The sequence below is a fragment of the Chaetodon auriga genome, chromosome 19 (assembly GCF_051107435.1).
Source record: "Chaetodon auriga isolate fChaAug3 chromosome 19, fChaAug3.hap1, whole genome shotgun sequence".
NCBI lineage: Eukaryota > Metazoa > Chordata > Actinopteri > Chaetodontiformes > Chaetodontidae > Chaetodon > Chaetodon auriga.
The window spans coordinates 14,670,234-14,692,448 of NC_135092.1; the positions used below are offsets into that span (position 1 = coordinate 14,670,234).

Below are 22,215 nucleotides of genomic sequence, written 5' to 3' on the forward strand. Positions count from 1 at the left end.
CCATAACAGAATCCAATCCTCTTTTAACTTACCCTGTCTGCCATAGCAGGAGTGCCTTCTATTACTAGCTTGTTGATCCATTTCAAGTCCATTCTTTTATCCTCAAAGAGTGAAACAATTCTCTGGGAAATGATTTCACCAGTTGCGCGTCCCTCCAGGGGCAGCAGAAGTCTCCTCCCGAAAGCCTTTGTAAGTTGGAACGCAGAAGCGGTCTCACACATGGGCACCATTCAGTATAAACTACAGTTGGTTTTTTTTGTCCAATAACTCTAAACCATCATTTTTGGACATCAACTTCTCTTTGTTTGGAGAGTAGAATGCATTTTGAAGCAGGTTTCGCTGGTAGCTGCAGAATCCGGCGGGGGATAGTATGTATGTTGTTTCTTTGACTGCAACAGCGGCACAGCTGTGACTCACTAAAATGTACGACTGCAGGACAAATAAGGCAATAGAGATTTGAAAAAAAAGAAAAAAAAAACACCGGGCACATCCATTCGAGATCAAAAGTAGAAACGGAAATGTGCTTTATGTCAAGTAGTTAAAGGAATTAGTCAAAGGGCCAGTAATAAATCAATCTGGCCCCATTCACAGGACACATCTGCCCCTCATCTCCTCCTCAGATGATAGCTGAAAAGACTGTCTAACAACAGAAATGTAACAAAATGAAATAGAAAACAACTTTTCCCGATCAAATGCTCACAAAGAGACACACGCCCACACGCACACCTCCACACTGAGGTTGAAAAGTGCAACGTGAGGCACAATCTTGTCTCCTTTCATTAGCCAATCACGTTCTCGTTTCAGGGATGTCAAAGTGGTTCTGGGAACACCACCTTCTTAGATAATGCTATCTTCAGAAAAACTCTGTTTCCCCCGCTTGATTTGTATATGTGTGTTTTATTGCTGTCTGTTTTCTCTATCTGTCTCTCCCTTTGAAGTGGTTAGGGAACACTGACTGCTGGCACTGAAAAGGCCTGTTTTATTTCTCATAGACTTTCCCTTTAACAGGCTATTTATGCTTTCCCACTTTCCGCTACAGAACAAGCCATCAAACCACTATTACCTGCCCATTATATGACGCCTATCCACTTTTTTTTTGACTGAAAGACCCTCTTCAGGTCTCATCAAAGAGTTAACAAAAAATTTAAACACATGTAGAAGTAACTCCTGGTATAATTTGAGTCATTATATCTGATATATTGCAAATTTAAAGCCTATTAAGAGCCATATCAACATATTATTTTCGGCATATTAATATGAGTGGGCAGTCAGCCAGCTCGGCCAAAGAAAGGCTTTTATGTGCATGTTTTATGGGCAGCCAAATATGGACATCTGAAGATGTTTTTCAGCATTTTTGCCCAGTGAGCAACATTGATTGGAATGATTGGGCACCATCTTGAAACACTGAGTCCAGTCCTCATTTCCACCTTGGTGTGGATGTGTGGATGTTCTCGTGCATGGTGTTCCTGTGTCCACTTTTCTCCTTATATTTGCATGTAAGGTACCCTGTTAGAAATGCTCTTGCCTTTGACCTTCATGAAGGCACTGGCTTGAGAGCTGGAGTTGAGCTGCTAAAGATGGGTCTAATGCAGAGGACAGATATCACCATGTTAACTGATAATTTAGAGCTTCACTACACTTAAAGACCTTATCCCAGACTCACATCCCTTCATCTTCGTATAGGTACAGGAGATCAACAGCTATGCATGATGAGAAAAATAATAATAATAATAATAATAAAAATAATAATAATAATAATAATAATAATTCATCAACCATAGCTAAATGGGTGCCTACCTGTCTGGACGTGTGAGATCGGCTCTCTCTCTGGAAGTTATGGCAACAAGAGGAGATAAAGGGGATAGCAACCTAATGAAACACACCGCTACCTTGAATAAAATATTTAAAAAGTAAGGCTCTGGGATTGAACAATGTTGGAAATGTTTGTAATTATATAAGTGAATTGGTGCATGGATACAATGTTTTCCCAACATTTCATTCATCAAGTCGCTGACTTTGTGGATGCTGAGTTTGGATGTGACACTATGGCTGGTACCAGGTGATTAGCATGTGAACACTAACTCCAGTGTATGAAGAGAGGTCAGACCTTCAGAGCTCGACCCCGTGCTCCTTGTCTGCTGATAGGGAGCATGAGTAACCTTCAGTCGTGTCCTTAATGGGAAAAGAGTTGCTCTCTTTTTCAACAAATTTGTGCATTTTCCTTCATGCAAACTCGAAGTTCTTCCACTCTCACATGGCAGTTTGTAACACAAGTTAGTTTGAAGTCTGCTCTGTCCACGCTAGCGTGGTTATCATTTAAAAAACACTAACCCTCTCAGAATTTTATGTACTTAGAAGCATGTGTGCTTCCAGGCAAATAAAACCTCTCTGCTTCTAAGTAAAGCTGATTATTTTCTCCAAAACTGTTTCATAAGGGCTTTTCCATGAGGACTAGACAATAATAAATTATACTTAATTCCACTACTAAGCAATACTGTAATAACTCTGCCTATCAATGTGCAACTGTGTGTTATTACTAGGCTTTTTTGTGCTTGTGTGTTTGTGTGCCTGAGAAAAGGCAAACCCCTAAGCTGAAGGAAGAGGCTGTCAGTCTGTCGGTTCATTTGTCTGTTAGTCTGTCTGGCTTGAATTAGGCAGAGTAGCCAAAGGTTGTTAAAATTGCTTCTGGAAGAGAAAGAGTCAGCTGTAAATTTTTTAAAGGAAGGAAAATTCCCACACATTTACACACACAGTACACACACAGCCACACAACCCTATATGCAGTCACACAGTCGGGGATACATGCTTGATTAAATGCGAAAACAGCTCATGGCAGATGCACAGAAATGTAAATGTGTGTGTTTGTATGTGTGTACACTTGACCACAGTTTTACACACACGTGTTTCAGGATGGCCAAAACTTAAAATGCACATACACAATTTCACAAACGTATTTAACATTCATATTTACAATCAGCGCATTAACACTAAATAGATCCTTCCACGTTTCCTCCGTGCAGACATTGCTCACAACCTCCCATCATGGCTGACTCATTCAACTCTACACCCAGTTATTTTTCAGCAGGAAGCAGGAACTCACATGTGATACATATGTTACTTTGTTGGATATCCAAATATGAAAGGAGCTTATTTATTTTGAGGGAACCTGATACTGTTATGCAGTATCATATAATGGGATCAAGATGAAAGATGGAAATACAGGGGAAGAGGGAGAAGGTTATGAAGCAATAGATGTGTAATGCTAACTGAGTCCAGCTTGTGTGACCTTAAATTTTGGCCCCCCTTTAAAAAGGTGCATGTAATTAAAGTTAAGTAAAACAGGGGTAGAATGTAACTCATAGTAAAACACAGGTTTCCCCCCTTTTTTTTGCACTGAGAACGAAAAGTCAAAATAATTGAACCCTCACAGCTTTGTTGTGAGATTTCTTGGCACCGCTATCATTTTAAGCATTCTTCTTGCGTTACATGGTGCTATTTGATGGACGAGGATGAAAGCAGTTGAGGTTTGGATGATGTAGTGTCTCCCTATTTTGGTCTCATCTTTGCAAATATCGTGCCACAAGCCAAATAATTTACAAGAATCAGAGCTATTTTTTAATAGGAGAGGCGATCAGGCGGCTGACGATCAGGAGGCTTTTCTGCTGGAAAAAAAGTTCACGGGCAAGAGATAGCCATTTTGAAGTGTGATGTTTTTGAAACTGGTTGCCATCACTGCTGGAACTCATACATGTCGTGCAAATGTTGGGCCCTTAATGCTATCTTCTCTGCACTGCTCTGTCTTCTCATCACTGTGGATTAGAAATGGTGACACATTGATATGTATGCAGACACACACACACACACACACAATTAATGCAAGACACGTGTCAAGTTTCAGTCAAACCTTCCTCGGTCATCCCTCTTTCAGCAGTAACCTGAATGGCTGCTGTTTTGAATCAGGGGCTCTCCTCTGTGATAAGTCAATAATGGGAATGGAAGGGATGTTAATCTATTATACCAGGTCTTATATCATACTCTAAGACTTGAGCTCGTCTTTGTTTGTCATAGTAGAATGGTGTTACCACTGTTGGGTTTGACTCCTGGCCTGAGTCTGTTTCTTGCAGATTTTTCATGTTCTCCCCACGTGTGGATTTCCTCTGGGTTCTCCAGTTTCCTCCCACATTCCAACAACATGTAAAGGCCCAATCGCACAGGATGCACTCTGTAGGCTTGAAAATGTGAAGCAGTCTGCCTTGATTTTAAGAAGCTTGCTCAGAAAGAAGCACTGGAAAAGCACTTTTAGGTAACTGCATAGTCGGCCACTGTCAGTCACTACGCTATGCAGCACAGTTAATGACATTAGCCAACTTAAGAAAAACTGAAGTCATGGCACTAATTTGTCTGCAAAGCTGGTCTGCAAAATCTGTTTATTCCTCCATTTCCTCCATTTTCTTTGTTTCCAAACTACTGGCAATAGAATTGTTCAGGGTCTAAAAGTCACATGTCAAAAAATATCAACTCTTCAGTGATGTTATTTCTTAGCATCACAATAAACAGAAAAAGGATGAATCCGCAGCTCCAGTTGGTGGTCCTGATTCCCTCTGTGTGTCTGTGTGTGTGTGTTTGTGTGTGTGTGTTTCTCTGAAGTTGTCACACTTCCACCAAAGTCAATCTGTTTTGTGTTAGGGCTGATTGTGCAGTTGTCGGATATCAGTTGTCTGAGTGGCATGACTTGACCTTACAAATGCTATCAGCAGTTACTTGAGCTGCTGGGTAGCCTTTGAGGCTCACTGACATACAGTAAACTAAGCCTGATCGAGCTTTGTTAGGTTACACACTGATTAGAGAGTGAGTGCTGAATCGCTGTAGTCATTTTTAGTGAGGTAAACATTTATAGGGTGTGTGTGGGATACCAATTTGTCATATCAATGCACAAATAACCGCTTGTGTCAATGCATACTTATACATAAAGCTGACTTCAGAACAGGCCTGTAATGACACTCACTTGATATCTTGTCTGATTTTCCAGTCGGACTCTTCAGTGACCATAACCTGTGCAAATGGGAAGTGGAACAAACAGGTGTCATGTGAGCCTGTGGACTGTGGTCTGCCAGACAAATACCATGTTCATCCTGCCCATTTCAACTTCCCTGAGGGCACCACCTACGGCAAGAAGAGCACTTTTCAGTGTCGAGAACCTGCGCAGCTCGTAGGTGAGATGCACAGTGGAGCATGCACACACGCGTGTACAGATTTTCAGGCTGGTATCTTTACGGTCCATGAGATTAGATGAAACTGTGTAAATTTCACTGTTAAAGGTTAACGGATGAAATATATGATTTTGGATTTGATTTTACAAGTTTATGTGCCTATGTGTTCCAGGAATAAATGGCCTTTGATCCACATCAATTATTTTCAACTTTTTTAACAATATTAACATGAGAGATTTAAATTCTAATTCTAATTATGAAACCTCATCACAAGTCCTCATGAGACACTTTTACATTGGCCATTCCTTTGTGCTCTTTTGATTTCCGTTTTTCAAATTCACCGATCAACACTGATTTGTCTTTCTTCATCTTTCCCCTTTTTCCTCCTCAGGCACAAACAATACTCTCACCTGTCTAGAAGATGGTCTGTGGTCCTTCCCTGAGGCTCTTTGTGAGCTTCGCTGCCCAGCCCCTCCTCCTGTACCCAGTGCGGTGCTGCAGACCAAGCGCTGCAATGAGACAGGCCTCAAAGTGGGCACGCTCTGCAAGTACAAGTGCAAGCCAGGCTACCATGTTACCAACAAACCCAAGAGGTAAAGTAATGGAAACGGTTGTTTGGTTCTTCATCAGATGTTAAAGCTGTAACTCAGGCATATATAAACCTCACCAAAGTTACACAAAACCCACAAGTCTAAATGTTATGCCTCCTTTCCCTTTAGGCGTGCATTCAAGCGCCAGTGCACGGAGGATGGCAGCTGGCTCGAGGGGGCATGCGAGCCGGTGACTTGTGATCCCCCGCCTCCCATCTTCCATGGCTCCTATCACTGTACCGATGGCTTCCGCTTCGACAGCATCTGCAGACTCAACTGCTCTGATCCTGCCGGTAATACTGCTATCGCCGCCACAGGAGGCTCTGCCCATACGGTGAGGCTGCTGCACGCTCCATGCAAGCAGGTCTGTCCATCTCTTTCCTCTCTTTCTATTCTTGCTTTACCTGTTCTTTTTGTCACGTGTGTTAATAGTAGACATTCTCTCTTTTCTCCCCTCTTTGCATCCTTACTGTTTATCACTTTTAGGCTCAACTTGGCATAGAAGTATAGTGAATTATATAATCAAAATGAATACTGTGTAGTCCATCAGAAGCATTTGTATTTGTTGGATATTTCGCACCCGGACCCTTCACAATGCAGTATTAGTCTACTACAGATAGCATACTCTTTACTCTTTTACTCTTTACTCTTTATCTAATAACATATAGGTATAATATTCTTATGATAGCTGATGATAATGTGAGGAATTAATGAGTAAAAATAACATACTTATACTACTTAAACTACTTATACTTATTCCAAATACACTCACTATCCTCACAGTCTTTTATCTGATAGGTCTTACACTGCCCTGACTGTTTGAATGCCTCTCACTGCCTGTCTCGTTCCCTGTCTCCCTTAGCCCTACTCAATTTGACGCCATGCTAATTAGATTGCTATTGATTTCCAGAATAGTCCTGCTGCCACAGACTTTTGAAATGTATACACCTTTTAATCTGTTCTGCCTCTCAGGCGTTGTGGGTTGGATGCCTGATAAAAATTGGATTGTATTTCCCCCTTTGCAACGGGATGCCATCTCACTGTCCTTGGCCTGCTCGTGTTTGCGTGTCAATGTGTGTGTATGATTGCTTGTTAGTCAATATGTGTGTTATTTTCAGGGCGCTGGGTCCAACGTGATCCGCTGTAGGAAGGATGGAAACTGGACAGGGTCGTTCCGCCTATGCCCACACAGCAAAGGCCAGTGTTCTTTACCTCAAAACCTCCATTACAGCCTACAGTACTCATGCAAGCGAGGACACGGCATAGGTCTGTATGCACAAATTTACTAATTTAATAGATAAGCAATTCAGTTTTCTCACTGCTGATGTCATCTTTCATTGTGCGTATTACTCACGGCTTTTGTAAAATGTGCTATTATTCTTCATTTTCAGTTTGTGCCTTTTATATTCATTTTCATTTGTTCCTAATTATATGGCCACTTTGAATATCACAAAATGTCATAATCATTTGAAAGTAAAGGAGGGAAGGGGTAAGGATATGTCATTTTGTCTTTGATCCACACACACACACACACGCAGGTGAGGAGTGCGAGCTGACGTGCAGAGAGAGTAACAACGACGTGGTGATCCTCCCTAGCAACATGACAGTAGAAAGTGTACTTAAAGAGCACTGGAGGAACCCACACAAAGTCAAGGTAAGTTTGTGCATGTGTTTGTGTCCACCACACAGCTCTGACAGACGCACTTCACAAAGTTCTGTGATCCACAACTCTCCTGTAAGGAATTTCACGCATAGCGTCAACATCCTGGTCCTATTACCCACAATGCAAAATGCCAGCTTGCGCCTGTCTTTTGCATCCAATGCCGTGCAAATGTTTGTCTTTGAAGCACGGCAACAATTCAGACGTTTTTATTCTGTCTTTGATTGTAAGTGTGAAAACATGCCGCCGCTCCCTTGCATCCCTCTCCCTCAATATGACATTTCAACAGCCCTCTTGGAGAAATACAAAGCTGTGTTATTCTTACATGACAAACAAGTAAAGTGACATTTTGTTTCATTCAATTTCCCATGTGTTTCTTCACCAGAAATAACCTGTAGTGAAAAAACAAAACAAAGCAAGAAGAAAAACTGCAGAATTCTGTTGAAGCATGGGGCCCCTGCTACGACTGTGGCCAATTTGTAAAACCTTATCAAATGGCCAGTCATCAGTAATCACTGCAATTTTCTATGACGCTCACTGGTTAATGATCTCATTTGATTGAGATGTACCTCACAGCCACCAACTGTACTGATTAAGTGCTGTTTGCTTAAATTGGCGGATAGCAAAATACAGAGGTTAGAGGTTATAGTCGGGGAGGTCATTACACACAGAACTGTACGCCTTGTCCCTGTGGGAGTGTCACTCACACATGAGTGGCACCCCACCCCCCATGGTGTCATTTGGGATTTTTATGACTCTTGTGGGTGGGGTCAGGGGGCAGTGGTAGCGGACTGTGGTGTGTATGTGAGTGTGTGTAGGTGTGTGTGTAGTAGGTCAAAAGTACTGGACTACACCTACTCTTCTAATTTTACTCTCCCCATTTAACTTGATTAATGTCAATGATGTGCAATTTGTTTTTGTCAGCTTAATGCCCTTTTAGCTGTAGAGTCAGAGAGAGATCCAACTAAATAGCATCAAGACTTGAAACTGGAGAAGGAGAAAAGAGAAGCCGAGTAAAGGAACACATTGTATTTCTCACTGTATTATTTTTCCTACAACTCCTTTTGTTTTTGTTTCACAGTCACACTGAGTCAGCAGCTTTTTGTGGTGGATGCTGGGAGAGAGGGGTAGCTTGAGCCACGTGGACATGAAATGATCTGTTTTTCATGGATTTGTGTAATTGATATGATTTGTGCTCAGTGGTAATTTGAGACTAGAGCCTGTGCTGTACAGGGCAGTGGATAGCATAAGGGAAGTCAGAGAGGTGAGAGTGGTGGGATGAGGCTTTGTGGGGGGGTGGGGGGGGTGGGGAGAGTGGTTTCAGACATGCACCAGGGTAAGGAGGTTTGAGAATTAAGAGTTCCTGGTGATAGTGTGCCCTTAAACATGTGCCATGTTTTGTCCTCTATCACTATCTGGCAACTGATAGATGCCAACGAGGTTGATTTCAGGGTTTCTGTGTAGATACACATAATGCAAGGACAGTCAGTTTGTAGGACAGCCAATATAGTCACAAACATATACACACACACATGCACCAGCACATACGATGAATCTTTTTGTAATGAAAATGATTCTAGAACATCCCAATAAAGAGCAGACTGAATTTTGTCATAGTGTAGTCGTTTAGAACCTTTATGTTTGCAGTCGCACTAATGTCAAAAGCCTCTTTCAAACACACCGTCTGTCCCTGAAATGCTCAGGGACATTTCCTGCACGGGGTCATGGGTGAATGGGAGCAGGGATCGATATTCAGGGAAATCTGTTCCACCAATTTCCCACGTCGAGACCGAGTAACATTTCAGGGAAAACGTAGATAAGGCTGTGTTGTGAATGAAAGTCATAAGACTGCAGCGACAAGCACGTAAAGGGTTACGTCTCAAGCTAACCAATCACGCTTTTAATGTGTCAAACGTGCCTTTTTTTATTCATGTAGATCACAAAAAACCATTCATTGTATCGCAAACCTGCCCCATCTTCTTCTTCTGTTGAGTTTTATGGCGGCTGGCATCTATAAGTGTTGCATTACCACCATCTGCTGGACTATCCCTTGCCCTATCTATTCCAGCTTTGCTATGGCATGTGTGAAAAGGCGCAAGGTGGAAATGTTCCTGAATGTAGCGGCACTTGTGTGAATAGTGAAAATATCTAGCATTGCCCAAAAGCTTATCCCAGTAAATTACCTGCAAATATGTGAGAAAAAACCTTTTGGAATCTTTTGTGGTCCACCTTGAGAGTGCTGCCAATTTAATTCTAGCAGCAGAAACATAGATGCAACAGGAAATGAAATAAATACCCCAAGGCGAAGCAGAGCAGACACATATGGTTGAGATATAAGATAGAAGAAATGCACTGGGCTGTCACGAAATGGTATTAAGAAACAAGAACAGGAGGAAGCTGCTGTGGTGGAAAAAGAAATCAATCATAACAATGGCTAGCAGTTGTAGTAACAGTAGGAGTGTAGTAAGTAGGAGTGGACATCATACCATACTTCTGAACTCCCCTCTTGGATGGGATTCTTCATACAGTATCTAAAACTGAATTCATGTCCCCAAATCCACTTTCTAGTTCTACTTTGCTGAGTTGGAGGTTAATGTTTCCCACCTTAATAAGTGATGTTGATTTATTGCCTTTAAACTAGTTGTATTTCGGTTCTTAGTGTGACCCACTTAGAATTCTCTCCTGCTTCCCTACCTCCACCTCCTCTTCTCTTTCCTGTCCCTCTATCTCTAACGATTCTGTGCCCCCAGCACCCTCCTCCCCCTTTATCAGCAAAATTACCCTGTCGGGCTTGCTGTGGAATTAGTCATTTTCTACATGACATGACCTCGTCTGTGGTGGCGCTGAGATAGGGATCTATTTTTATGTGGTATCAGCGCCCCGGGGAGGCTTCAGAGGGTGAGGATCCTATACGTAGTGAGGGGTGAGGCCAGGCCACGATCATGGATTATCATGATTTACGGCCTTGCTGAGAGAGGAAAAAAAAAAAAAGAGTGAGAGAGAGAGAGAAAATGAGAGAGAGGGGAAGAGAAGGAGTTTCTGCATGACATCATCATAGCAGAGCATGGGAAAAAGAGAATAAAAGTACAGAAGTTGCGAAAAGTTTCACCTCTAAGACAAAAAAAATGTGCTTAATCTTCTGCCATACAGGGACGAACCATCTTAGCATACACTGAGCACACATGCATAAACACACGGCAGACACTCTGCTCTGCAGTAGTAGAGCAGTTACTCCCGCAGCTCTGTTGTCCTCAGATGCTATGTTGTTCTTTCTCTCCACCTTCTACCCCCCATCTTTCTTTTTTGCATTGATTTGCTGACAGCACTGAAATGAAAAATACCTTAGTTCGCAGCAACAAAAGGAAAGCACGTCAACTTTGTGAGATATTTGGACACAGGGGGTCTGAGAAATGGACCATCTGAGGTCAGCCAGTCCTTTGCTGTGGATGGCACTTTTGATCATGCACACTACTGTCCAAGTCTGGGGTCACACTCATGCTGTAAACAAACCCTTCTCCACCTGCTGGCTGGAGTAGACTCAAATATACAACTGCCCCTAGTCCTAACACACACACACACACACACACACACACACACTATCTGGAGACACACAGCACAGGGCTTATGCAGAGACATATGAACATTATGCAGTCTCATGTACCTGCAGTATGCTGTATGTGTATGTGTACCCATGCAGGTACACATTCTATGCACAGGGCTGCCCACCTCCCCTGAGCACAAATGTTTTCTGTTGCATTTCAATGAAGAGCACAGTGGGAGAACAGGATGGGATTCCACACATTCTGCAAAGATATTTGAGAACATGGTGCTCTTTACCTCATGCTCTCTCTCTCTCTCTCTCTCTCTCTCTCTCTCTCTCTCTCTCTCTCTCTCTCTCTCTCAACTCTTTGCCCTCCTGGGGCCATGACTCAGTTATGAAAAAACACCATTTTTATCAAGTTCTATCTGGTTAAAATCAACTTAATTCAGCTTTGTTCTGAGGTGGAAAAAGGTCAGTGTAAATCAAAGAAGGATCCACACTGAAAGCCTCCATGTGTAGCACATGAGCCCACTTGATAACTCCTATGTTTCACTGTGTGTGTGTATGTGTGTATGTGTGTGTGTGTGTGTGTGTGTGTGTGTGTGTGTGTGTGTGTGTGTGTGGAGAATAAGGGAAATGACACAAACCATTAAAACCACTGAAAGCACCAGTTGTTCTAACCTCAACTTTTGTCTTATCTTTCAGAGTATAGTCTGTACAATGGGACTGAAATGGTATCCACACCCAGAATTGCTCCACTGCATCAAAGGATGTGAGGTAAGGCCTCAACCTGATTTTTTTTTTTTTTTTTGTATTTGTGGAGTAATAGTCTCATCTATCATATGAGACATATATACTGTAATCCTTGCTTTTTCTTAAACAAAGCAGAGTGATGAGAAATTTGCCCCTACATATAACAAGCATGGAAACAACACAAAACACACACACACACACACACACACACACACACACACACACACACACATTGTCATTGCACAAAGAAACAACACTTTCCTTTAAAACAAATGAACCTCAGGTTTGATAACCTCCATATGTTAGTTCATAAAATTTTATTTGCTGTGTTTGGCCAGTGGAGTTGGACAGACAATGGATTGGCAGATGCCAGACAACTAAAACAGTCAGACCAACCTGTACTGTAGGTGAAGGCTGAATCTCTTGTCAGAACATTTTGATTTGTAATTCTAAACACACTTCAAGCCAGCGCTGAGATTGGTGGCTAGCTTTTTTTTTATAGTCTAGCAGATGTGGGGGTGAAGTTGGAAATACAGAAACATCTTGACACACTGGTAAGTAATTGTCCACCTTGTAGTTTTTTTTTCTGATGCCAGTTGCAGAAAACTCAAAGTTGCTACATGGGTATCTGGTATCCCACTAATTAATGTGACACTTCTTAACTTGCTGTGATCTGATGTAATTACTGATTTATTACTGCTTACAGTAATACAACAATGTCATCAATCACGTGCTGAACCTTTCTTCTAAAATTGGTGCATTCCCATATGAAAGAATTCCACTTCACTTCGCGAAGAATGATATCATCTACTCAATTTGGGCCAATTGGATAATCTGATTGGTAACCCAAGTGGAGAGGGTGGGGCCAGCCCAATAAATCACCTTATTGGAGTGTTTTGTGCAGTGAATAGTTTATGGTGTCCTCAGTTTGATTTACAGGTCAGGTCCACTAAGGGCTTAAAAAGTCACATTGAAAGATGAGGGAAATTTAATGTATCAGATTCATCAGCAAATTTATCCATAGACCTCTAAAAGGTCCTGAAATGCTCTAGAGGAAACCACCACTGGAGCAAAAGGCCTCTTTGTTTATCTACCTTTTAGCCATTATCAACCAGTTTAAATGTGCCACTTTGCGTCTAATTGACTCGCTTTCTCTCTGGTATAGCCATTCATGGGGGACAACTACTGTGATTCGGTCAACAACAGAGCCTTCTGTAACTACGACGGAGGAGACTGCTGCCAATCCACTGTTAAGACCAAGAAGGTTAGTGGCATGCTTGTACGTCAGAATAAACCTCACGATTCCGACAAAGAGATGATGCTGGATTTGGTCCTGGTCACACTGATCCACAGTCAGTGTTTGTTCCCCCAACTCTGGAGTCACACATAGCTTAGGAATAAATCCCACCTCCCACATGTGAGCGTTTCTCTTTCCCGGTGCCTTACCCACTTCTTTACTTCCTCGCTGCCATGCATCCAGTGGAGGCCGCATACTGCCATTATCAAGCTTTGACATTTATAAGCGGTCATTTCTATCAACACAAAGTAAGCATAATCGAAACCACAACTGAAGATATTGTTGAAGACTGCTGTATTTCACCTCTTGGAACATCTCTAAACAGATTCTTCCTTCCTTTGCCTTGTGTCCAACCTTGGATTACTGGTAGACAGATTACTGATTCCATATCCAAGAGAGTGGGAGTTTTCAGACTTCATCAATAGTCTTTGTTTTTCTGTGGTATTCAGTTTCCTAATGTGTAAAACGTCTATATTTGTCTCTGCATGACTGTATTCATGTGAAGTTACCCACTGCTCAAAATGTGGATAGTCATTTCCAGCTTAGTTACTACAGAAAGTTAAGGTAATAGCCATAAGAATTTGGAATATAATTCACTTGCTCCTGTTCTGATTAGTAAAAATTCTTTCTCTCTCTGGGTTTTTTTTTTGTTTTGTTTTGTTTTTTGATCTGTCAGCACTCAATCGGCTGGGTTGTATTTCAGCATTAAGCTGCACACATGACAATAAGTTTGGTCATCTTTGTGGTAGTAACTCTCTTAATTCAGGGAGGTACTTTGTCTGGCGATTTCCAGCCAGCTGCTGGCAAGGGATCTTATTGGAAGTGTATTGTAGCTTCTGTGCTGCAGCATCTGCTTCTCTGGCCTGGCCTGTTTCTGTGAATCTGGCGAGGGACTTTAGTTGTACTCCTGGCATATCCATCTGTATGTCTGGCTGGATTTATATTGCAGTCTACGTGTCTCACTGGCTATGTCAGTGTGTTTGACTGGAGAGCCTCTTCATTTCCTCTTTTGGGAAAAAGGACATGCAAGGGGCACCTCGCCATCTCCCACAGTATGATCAAAGTTCCCATGATTGCTTCCGGTCCACTGTCAAACAATCTTTTATGCACGTTTTGGGGACATATTCATGAGGACATAAATAATCATGTTTCTTTTCTGGGTAGCAGCATTTTTCCAGCTACTTTTATGTTTATTATTTTCAAACAGCACGGTTGCATCATTTTTAAATGGTCACATCCACATTGTGGATGAAACCAAATGGAAGATTTTTGGTGTCATAATGGCACCCCCTTGTTTTGCATTAATTATATAAATATATACATTTACATAGAAGATCTAATTTTGATACAGCCATTCAAATCTTGCATAAAACACTAACGTCAGTGTCAATGTAAGAGCAGCTAGGACCCATTTTAGCTTTCCTGCTGAAGTCGCCTTTTTATCTACTGACACATGAATGCACTTCTTGACCTGCACCTTAGCTTGTTGAACAAGCGACCATACAAACATTTACCAGGGGAAAAGGGCATTGCTAATGTTTGTCTACAGGATAATTAGTTCCTCAGCTGCAGCACCTTTAACAGCATGTATAGGTACCTGCCAATGTCACGTAGTTCCGGGTATGCATTTCCCCCTAACATGCAGGTTAACAGCCCAAGTTTGCTTACTGTGTCTCTCGTTCTCTACAATGTAACAGCAGCGCTCTTACAGCCTGCCAGCTGCGGTCAATCTAAAAAAACAATGGGAACACGTGTCCAGCCACCTGCGACAGAAAGGAGCATTTCTAACAAAAAACAAAAAAACCTTGTCTCATTCAATCAATCAGCATCTACCATGTGTCTGGTAATTTGACAGGTAATTTGCTGTTCAAGTAAATAATCAGCAAGGGTTAGGTTAAGGGGTGAGGGTTAGGGTTAAATCATTGAGACTTTTGCAGTTATCATTTGATGTCAGGCGAAGTTAGTCAAACAGCTGCTCTTCATACATTTGATTGCAAGAGTGGCTACGTGGCTATGAACGTATATGACCCGTCAGACAGTTTGTTTTTGTCCTCTATCCATAGCTTCAGTATCAGATGGAAGGTATAGTATCCTAAGTTCAATAGCAGCGGTGAGCAGCCCACTGGGAAGTGACCTCACTGCTGAAGTGGTTTCAGTGTTGTTGATTGACGCTATCTCATCTCTCCATCTTCTGGCCCCAGTCCACTGCCGAGGCTCAGCCAGAACTTGCATAACTTATTTTTACTGACAGACCCCAATGGGAGGACAGACTCCATCGAATTACTGCAGCAACAAGAGGTTGAGAAGGAGAGAAGGCCATGGGTCTTGTTATAGTTAGGATATGTCATGTTGTAGATCATGGGGTGCATGGTCAGTTTAACTTAACATCGTGTTTGGCTGTAAAACGAGAAATCTAAAGTTTAAAAATCTAATTTCTTGATGGCTTTGACATGTTGGTCTGCTTCCCAAAAAAGGGCCTGGATTAGTCCAAGTCTAAAGACAAATTCAATGGTTTGTTCGTTCTCCCTCGATGTAGATGGAGAACTTGTTTCCATAAAGCCAATCAAAGTGCTTCATAACTTGTTGAATGAGCGACCAAACAAACAGTCATCAGAGAAAAGTGCACTGCTGACATCAGCTTGCAGGCTCGATAGGTAATTAGCTGCTCAGCTGCAGCACATTAAACAACAAATGTACCTGCAAATATCACTTTGGTCTGTTTATATACTGCTGTGCTCCTTACACTTCAATACCACTGCTTACACAAAACAGTCTGCCCATGGCTTTCGAGTTACGGTGAAAGTTTGTTCACTTTCTGTCTCCTTCCCCTGCTGGGACTCAGCCTGCCAGCAACTGTCAATCAAACATGGACACACCCCTCCTGTGGATGAGATCTTCCTTTTCATAAAAAAAAATTGGAAAAGGATTAAAAAACATCACCCTTTGACTGTATTAAAGGATGTGATTCCAGTTGAACTTAAATCCTTATAGAGGAATGTGGTGCATTTCCAAGCCAAGGATGCTACATGCCGATGGTCAGTAGTAGTGTCTGCAAACCAGGTGTTACCAGTGCGCTGAAATAATTACAGGCAAATGGAGGATCAAATTACCCACTTGGTCCTAACTTCTGTCACATCAGAAAGACAGATTTGGTGAAGAGCAGTTCTATTCCAGCTACTGAAACATTGTCATTTCAGTGGGCTGCTACACTATGATACAGTAAGTGGAGTACCTGGGCCGAGGAACTCCAGGCTGCTTGTCCAAATACTACTTGAATGCAATTTTCCCTGGCATTGTTTGAGGAAAAAAGTGTGTCTGGTGTTTTCCACTAGTAGGTCCCCTGGAAACTATACGAAAAGATATGAAAAATTGCTCTGAAATAGCCAATCATAATTTGATTTATCGGCTGCCAGGAAAGAGGGGCGAGAAAGGTTGCTGTGGGTGAGAAACAAAAAGGAAACACTAAGGAATGAAGCTGATATGTGAAATTGATATCGGAACAGAGGAAAGCCAGATGTTTGATATAATCCCTTTTGCTTGTTAGTTTGTGAGCCCATTGCCTAATTGATGTTGCTTGCTCGCATACACATGTTGCTTAATGGCTTGGCCAATATAAACATACCTTATTTGCATGAAACTCAAATTAACCTGAATGTCAGTTTTAAATTAGCGGCCAGACAACCTTCCTGACAACTTCATTTTGATGTTTTATTGCTTTGATATTTTTTCATCCACGTTTAAATTTCCTCTGTATTTATTATCGTTTTGGTACTTGCGTTTAGTTAGGCATTTGGATTTAGTTGTTTATTCCTCTTGGGGAAAGCTTGTCCTCATAGTCATCCCTATTTGATCAACTCAGTCAAAACAGAAACAGGGTACTTTGCACCTGATTCTGATTTTCCCCAAACTGAACACATGTGGGGCAGGCGACCAAGGATGGAGTTGCATAAAAACCTCAAAAAACAAAACAAAATGACACAATATGACAAAAGGAATCTGTAACTCATTTATGACAGCCTCTCTCCTCTGAGCTGCTGAATAACACACTTGCTGGGTGACGGAGACAGGCAGTTTTTTTTTCTCCTCTTTAGCGGGAAATCGAAGTTCTTCTCCAGACCACAAGTGAAGATTTTGTCCCAAGTTGTTTAATTGTTCCTGAACACAGATTTTGTTGTTACAGATTCTTTTGTCTGCGTCAGTCAGTGGTGGTCAATGATGAATTATCCTGCCATTTATTTAATACACAGACAAATGTTATATTGTGTGCTGAGTATTTATTAGATCTGCTCAGCTGAAGCAAATATATATATATATATATGTTTACAGAAAGCGCAAATAATAAATTCAGTTGTTTCAGTGACACCTTCAGAGACCTAAAAATATTAGTGTTTAATTTAAAATAAAAAAAAATCGATGTAGAGGTAAAATATATCTTGTGTACTGTAGATCATACTGTCTTTGTAACAGTCAAGTGTCTTTAAATGATAGCGACAGCATCGACTCACGATATTGTGATATATTTTACTCTTCACATTAATGACTTCATCCTGCTAATGACAGTCTGTGTAGCCAAGGCCTGACACAGCTCATTCCTCTGCCCCCATATCTTATCCTGCTAACTAAATGCAATGTAGTATTTATAAATACTGACCCAAGCACCATATGTCTATTAAACCACATCTTTGTTTTTAAAGATTTAAAACTGTATTAGGTCTTTCTAAGAAGTTGGCAACTGAGTGTATGTAACAGTACTTACGTAGGATATGCTTCCAGCACAATACACAGCTTAACTGTATCTCAGTCACTCTGTGGTTTTGTAGCCCGTAAAAAGAAAAACACATATCAGCTCATATTAGGTGTTACTTTTTGGGACTTTGGACATTGTGGCTAACTGCAGAGTGTGAGACTAATGAAAGACCAATGAAAATCCACATATCTACCAACTCCCCTCTCATTCACTCTCATTCACTCTTTCTCCAACTCATTCAGTTTCAGACTCTCTCTCTCTCTCTCTCTCTCTCTCTCTCTCTCTCTCTCTCTCTCTCTCTCTGTCACACACACACACACACACACACACACACACACACACACACACACACACACACACACACACTTGTTATGCACAAGAGGTCTGGTGACTCAGTGGGTATCTAGCTCAGTGTTGTTGTCCCCAAGGTGTTGTGACACAGCACTTAAGAACAATGATATGACCCCTTTCATACAACCACACACACACACACACACACACACACACACACACACACACACACAAAGGTATCTTTGGTAATTAGGCAAAGAGAGATGACAAGACAAAATAAAATTTTACAACTGACTTTCATTCTCCTCCATCTTCCAGAGTCATATATCTTTTTGTCCTTTTAGTCCGCCCAAAGAGTCCAAAGGTTAAAAAAGCCCTCGTCTGCCTCATTTGTTTACTCCATGACCTCAAACCAAATGTTCTTACCAGTGCTGTGTCTTCAGTCCAATGGTGGAGGAGATACTACACAGTGGTGAAAACATCTGCTCACCCCTCCTTAGCAGAAGATGGTTAAGTGACTTCTTTACAGCGGTTGCATGATTGTTTATTATTGTGTTTCCCAACATCAAACGCCTCCCAAATCTAAAATGATTCAGTGGTTCAATATGAAAATTCATAATTTTGGAATGTAATACAATTTTTTCCAGATACAACACTTGGGCAATTTCTTGTTTTTCAAAACAAGCTTAAATGCTACTGTAGGAACTGGGTTATTAGCAATTATTAAAGCTTTCCAGCTTTCCTCTGCTTATCCTCTTCTCTTTCTTCTTGTCAACTCTGAGTTTCATCCTGATAAGAGCTGAATAAGACAGAGAGGAGGGGGAAAAGGAGAGAAAAAGGAGCAGTATTGTGAAAAGGAACTCAGCTTCTCATTTACTCTTTCTCCCCTTCCCAGCATATGCTTCTCTCGTCTTTTATTTGGGTAGAGATTTGTGTATTAAGGAGTTCTGGATGACTTGCTGTGTATTATTCCACCCCAGGAGCTTTGAAGGTGCAAGGACTGGCTGCACGTAAGGTCGCCACAGGATCTCCCCTTAATAGTTGCAAGCTGTTGGCTGGATTTGGAGAGGCAGGGAGGAGAGGAGGCAAGGGTATGGAGTGTGCCTTTCTGAGGGTTGCCTGTGCAAGACCCTTTTTGTAGGTCCCCCCCACTCCCCCGTAGTGTGGAAGGAATTCCTTTCTTGGATGCTGGAAGCAGTATGCAGAGGGCACCGATTATATAGTTATATGGCTTGGCCTCTCTAAAACAACACGCCTGTAGGTTTTTCTGTCTGTGTTGGTGGTAGGGTCTTGGGTAAGTGCTAAGACCCCCCCACCCTTCCCCAAGTTCCTCACTCATGTTTACGACTCTTAGTCTGGCACAAGTATGCTCAATACGTGATGTTTGCGTCTAAGCTGATGGTCCCTAATAGCCGCCATAGCCACAGCTGACCATTTAACCCCTCTGCCTCCGCTGGTGACTCATATAGACAAAGACCCCAAACTGACATCAAATTAAATTTTCTTCTTTTGCTTTTTGGTTGTTACTTACTTCTTTATAGTCCACACGAATCCATTTTCAACAGACCATCCTTTGAAGCTGTTACAGATAGATGTAGACACATAGTATGCTGTGTAAAACTTTCTTTTCCCCCTCATTTTCTGCGTTAACATGTTATAAATCAAATCTTCACATAACTGGATGCCAAAAGCACATGCCGTCAACAGCTCTTTATTTTTTAAATGTCTGAGGGCAGCTAAGGTGACTTTTATTCACCGCTGCCAAGGCTCTGCCAGGGCAGTTAAAGGGGGGGAGGGGGCCGAGGCACACATAGGAGCAGGCGCCTGTATATACAGAAGGGGGATTTCTTGGTCATGGCATTAAGAGTTGCTTTCATACCTTCTTACTCCCTCTCTTTTTGTCAAACCACTGCAATGCAATGTTTATGGCAAATCGTTAAATAAGCAGCAGCATGCCATAGCCTCCTTTATTCCAAAATGCATCTTAGTGGGAGGGGGAGGAAGGATAATGTGGAGGGAGGAGCAGGGCTTTTCTACACAGCTGAGCAAAGGTAGTTCCACATCGGGGGTTTTAGGAGTTTTGGCTGTTTGCTGATTCCAAGTGCTTCCACTTATTTTGTTAAAGTCCGTTACTGTATGTGTTCTTGTGCTCTTACTTTGCTCCTTCTCCTTCCTAATCGTATCCATTAAAGCGCTCTCTTCTCACACTGTTTCTTTCTGCCTCTCAAATTTAGACATTTGTTCAAGTTTCGTATGTACAGTAGACAGCTTTTGCAAAGACTTCTGTCACACTTGGCTTAATGGTTCCAGTAACTGATGTATTTGTGATTGATTTTAACTGCCATACACAAAGTGACAGAGCTGTCATGCAAGGTTGTCTGGAATCTGGAGTTTGTCAAAGGGCAGTTCACTGTTTGTGTTCTTATATGTTTCCATTTGCTTTGCTTTATTTGTTATCTGTTTCCTTACTCTTGTGGACAGAGATTATTACTTTTTAGAACGATAGATGCATAGATTTATTTACATAAGTTACACTGTATCTGTCCCTAAAATCTTCCTTAATATATTTTGAAGACAGATGAAAATCTTGGAAGTTATAACTCACTCTAACGGCAACTGCTACTTGCTCATAAACAGTGTGCTATGCATCCCTAAATCAGGCAGTTCCCCTCTCCCCAGTCCTGTGCCCCTTGCACACCTTCTTCCCTTTAAGGACAGACTGACATGCACAGACTGCACACACCGAAATGAGAGCAACTCTGTGTTATTTTGACCTGTTCCTGAGATGGAAGGATGGGGCTCTGACAAGGTCTGCGTTCTTCAGAAGGTCTTTCATGTTGCTGTTAGTGGGTGTCCTCCCCCAGCCAGCTCTGGGACACGGGGCAGCATGAGGGCCCCCAGGCCCACAAGGCCAGCCAGTCCCATTTCCCAGCCACCCTGCGAGAACCTCAAGTCAGGGCCAGATGTGGCAGCTGGCCCAGCCACCCTTGAGGTCAAGGTCAAAGGAAACCATGTCAAATTTGCCACCCACCATCATTTTCTAGATAGAGAGATAAACAGAAGTGGCCTTGGAGGGGAAGTGAGGTATAGAAGGGGAGTGGGAGGGGTGGTGGGGATGTGTGCTGCAAGGGAGAGGAGTAATAAAGCAAGTTAATGTAAGGAAGAGACTCTAAAGGAGACAAGGTGAAAGTGTGAAACAGAGATAGTGTAATTAAAGTGAGAACGAGTCAGGTGGGAGCCAGGAGCCCCCTGTTCTTGGCTTCAGAATGACACAGAGGAAACACTGCTCATGCGGTTGACAGCTGTTTCTGAAGTGTGTCCGGCCCTGGGCTTGTAAAGTCATCACATGCAGGCCTCATTTTCTCAGAGAAGTCTGGGCACTGCCCACCTGGCCCTCGCGTTAGGACCATCCCCCCACACAAACAACTTACTTTATACTCCATTTCAAAGGGGAGCCTGCGTCACTGCTCCTCAGTGACTAGCGTGCTCCCCCATGTCATTCCACAGACTTGCTGTCTACAAATCACCGACTCTCACAAACTGTTGGTGGTGTTTCCTGTGTGTTGCATTTACCACCAACCATAACATTTTACACTATAACTTTACACTGCAAAACGTGAGACTAACGTATTTTGGGTCCTTTTTACTAGACTAAAAGAAAGATGTCAGAAGGGCTTGTTATTTTATTTTGTCCTTTCAAAACCCAAGAAAATTTACTATTGGAAGATTTTCTCAGCTGAGGAACCTCAGAATCTTCTTGCAATTAAAAAAAATCTCCTTCAGGCACATGGGAAGGTTAATCTAGGTTCCAAGGCATCTGCTCCTTTTAAGAATGTTTGCTAAATAAATAAGTCTTAGTTGTACGTAACATGTCACAACCTCACAGTGATATTTCCATTAATATCTAGCCTAACAAGATCAATTTGGATTTACATGTTTAGCCAGTTTGGGTCTTTGAAGCTGACTCAGGAAGCTTCAAAGTCTCAAACTTTGATGCTGATGCTGTTTAATATAATGGACGCCATTGTTATGAATGCATCTTTTGGTGGATGGGAAATTCTAATGTCTTTCTCATTCTTCGCTAATGCATTTAGTAATTACCTGACTAACCCTCTCAGATAGTATT

The 22,215-nt window shown here is 42.0% G+C and overlaps 1 protein-coding gene across 1 annotated transcript in view; it reads left to right on the forward strand.

The window, feature by feature from the left end:
* Positions 1–22,215, forward strand: part of pappaa (pregnancy-associated plasma protein A, pappalysin 1a) — an 86,030-nt gene that overhangs the window by 59,662 nt on the left and 4,153 nt on the right. The window contains exons 15-21 of the mRNA XM_076758736.1: positions 5,030–5,213; positions 5,602–5,803; positions 5,930–6,134; positions 6,919–7,066; positions 7,339–7,454; positions 11,707–11,778; positions 12,920–13,018. Coding sequence (XP_076614851.1) covers positions 5,030–5,213; positions 5,602–5,803; positions 5,930–6,134; positions 6,919–7,066; positions 7,339–7,454; positions 11,707–11,778; positions 12,920–13,018 — 1,026 coding nt within the window. The remainder of the gene's footprint in view (positions 1–5,029; positions 5,214–5,601; positions 5,804–5,929; positions 6,135–6,918; positions 7,067–7,338; positions 7,455–11,706; positions 11,779–12,919; positions 13,019–22,215) is intronic.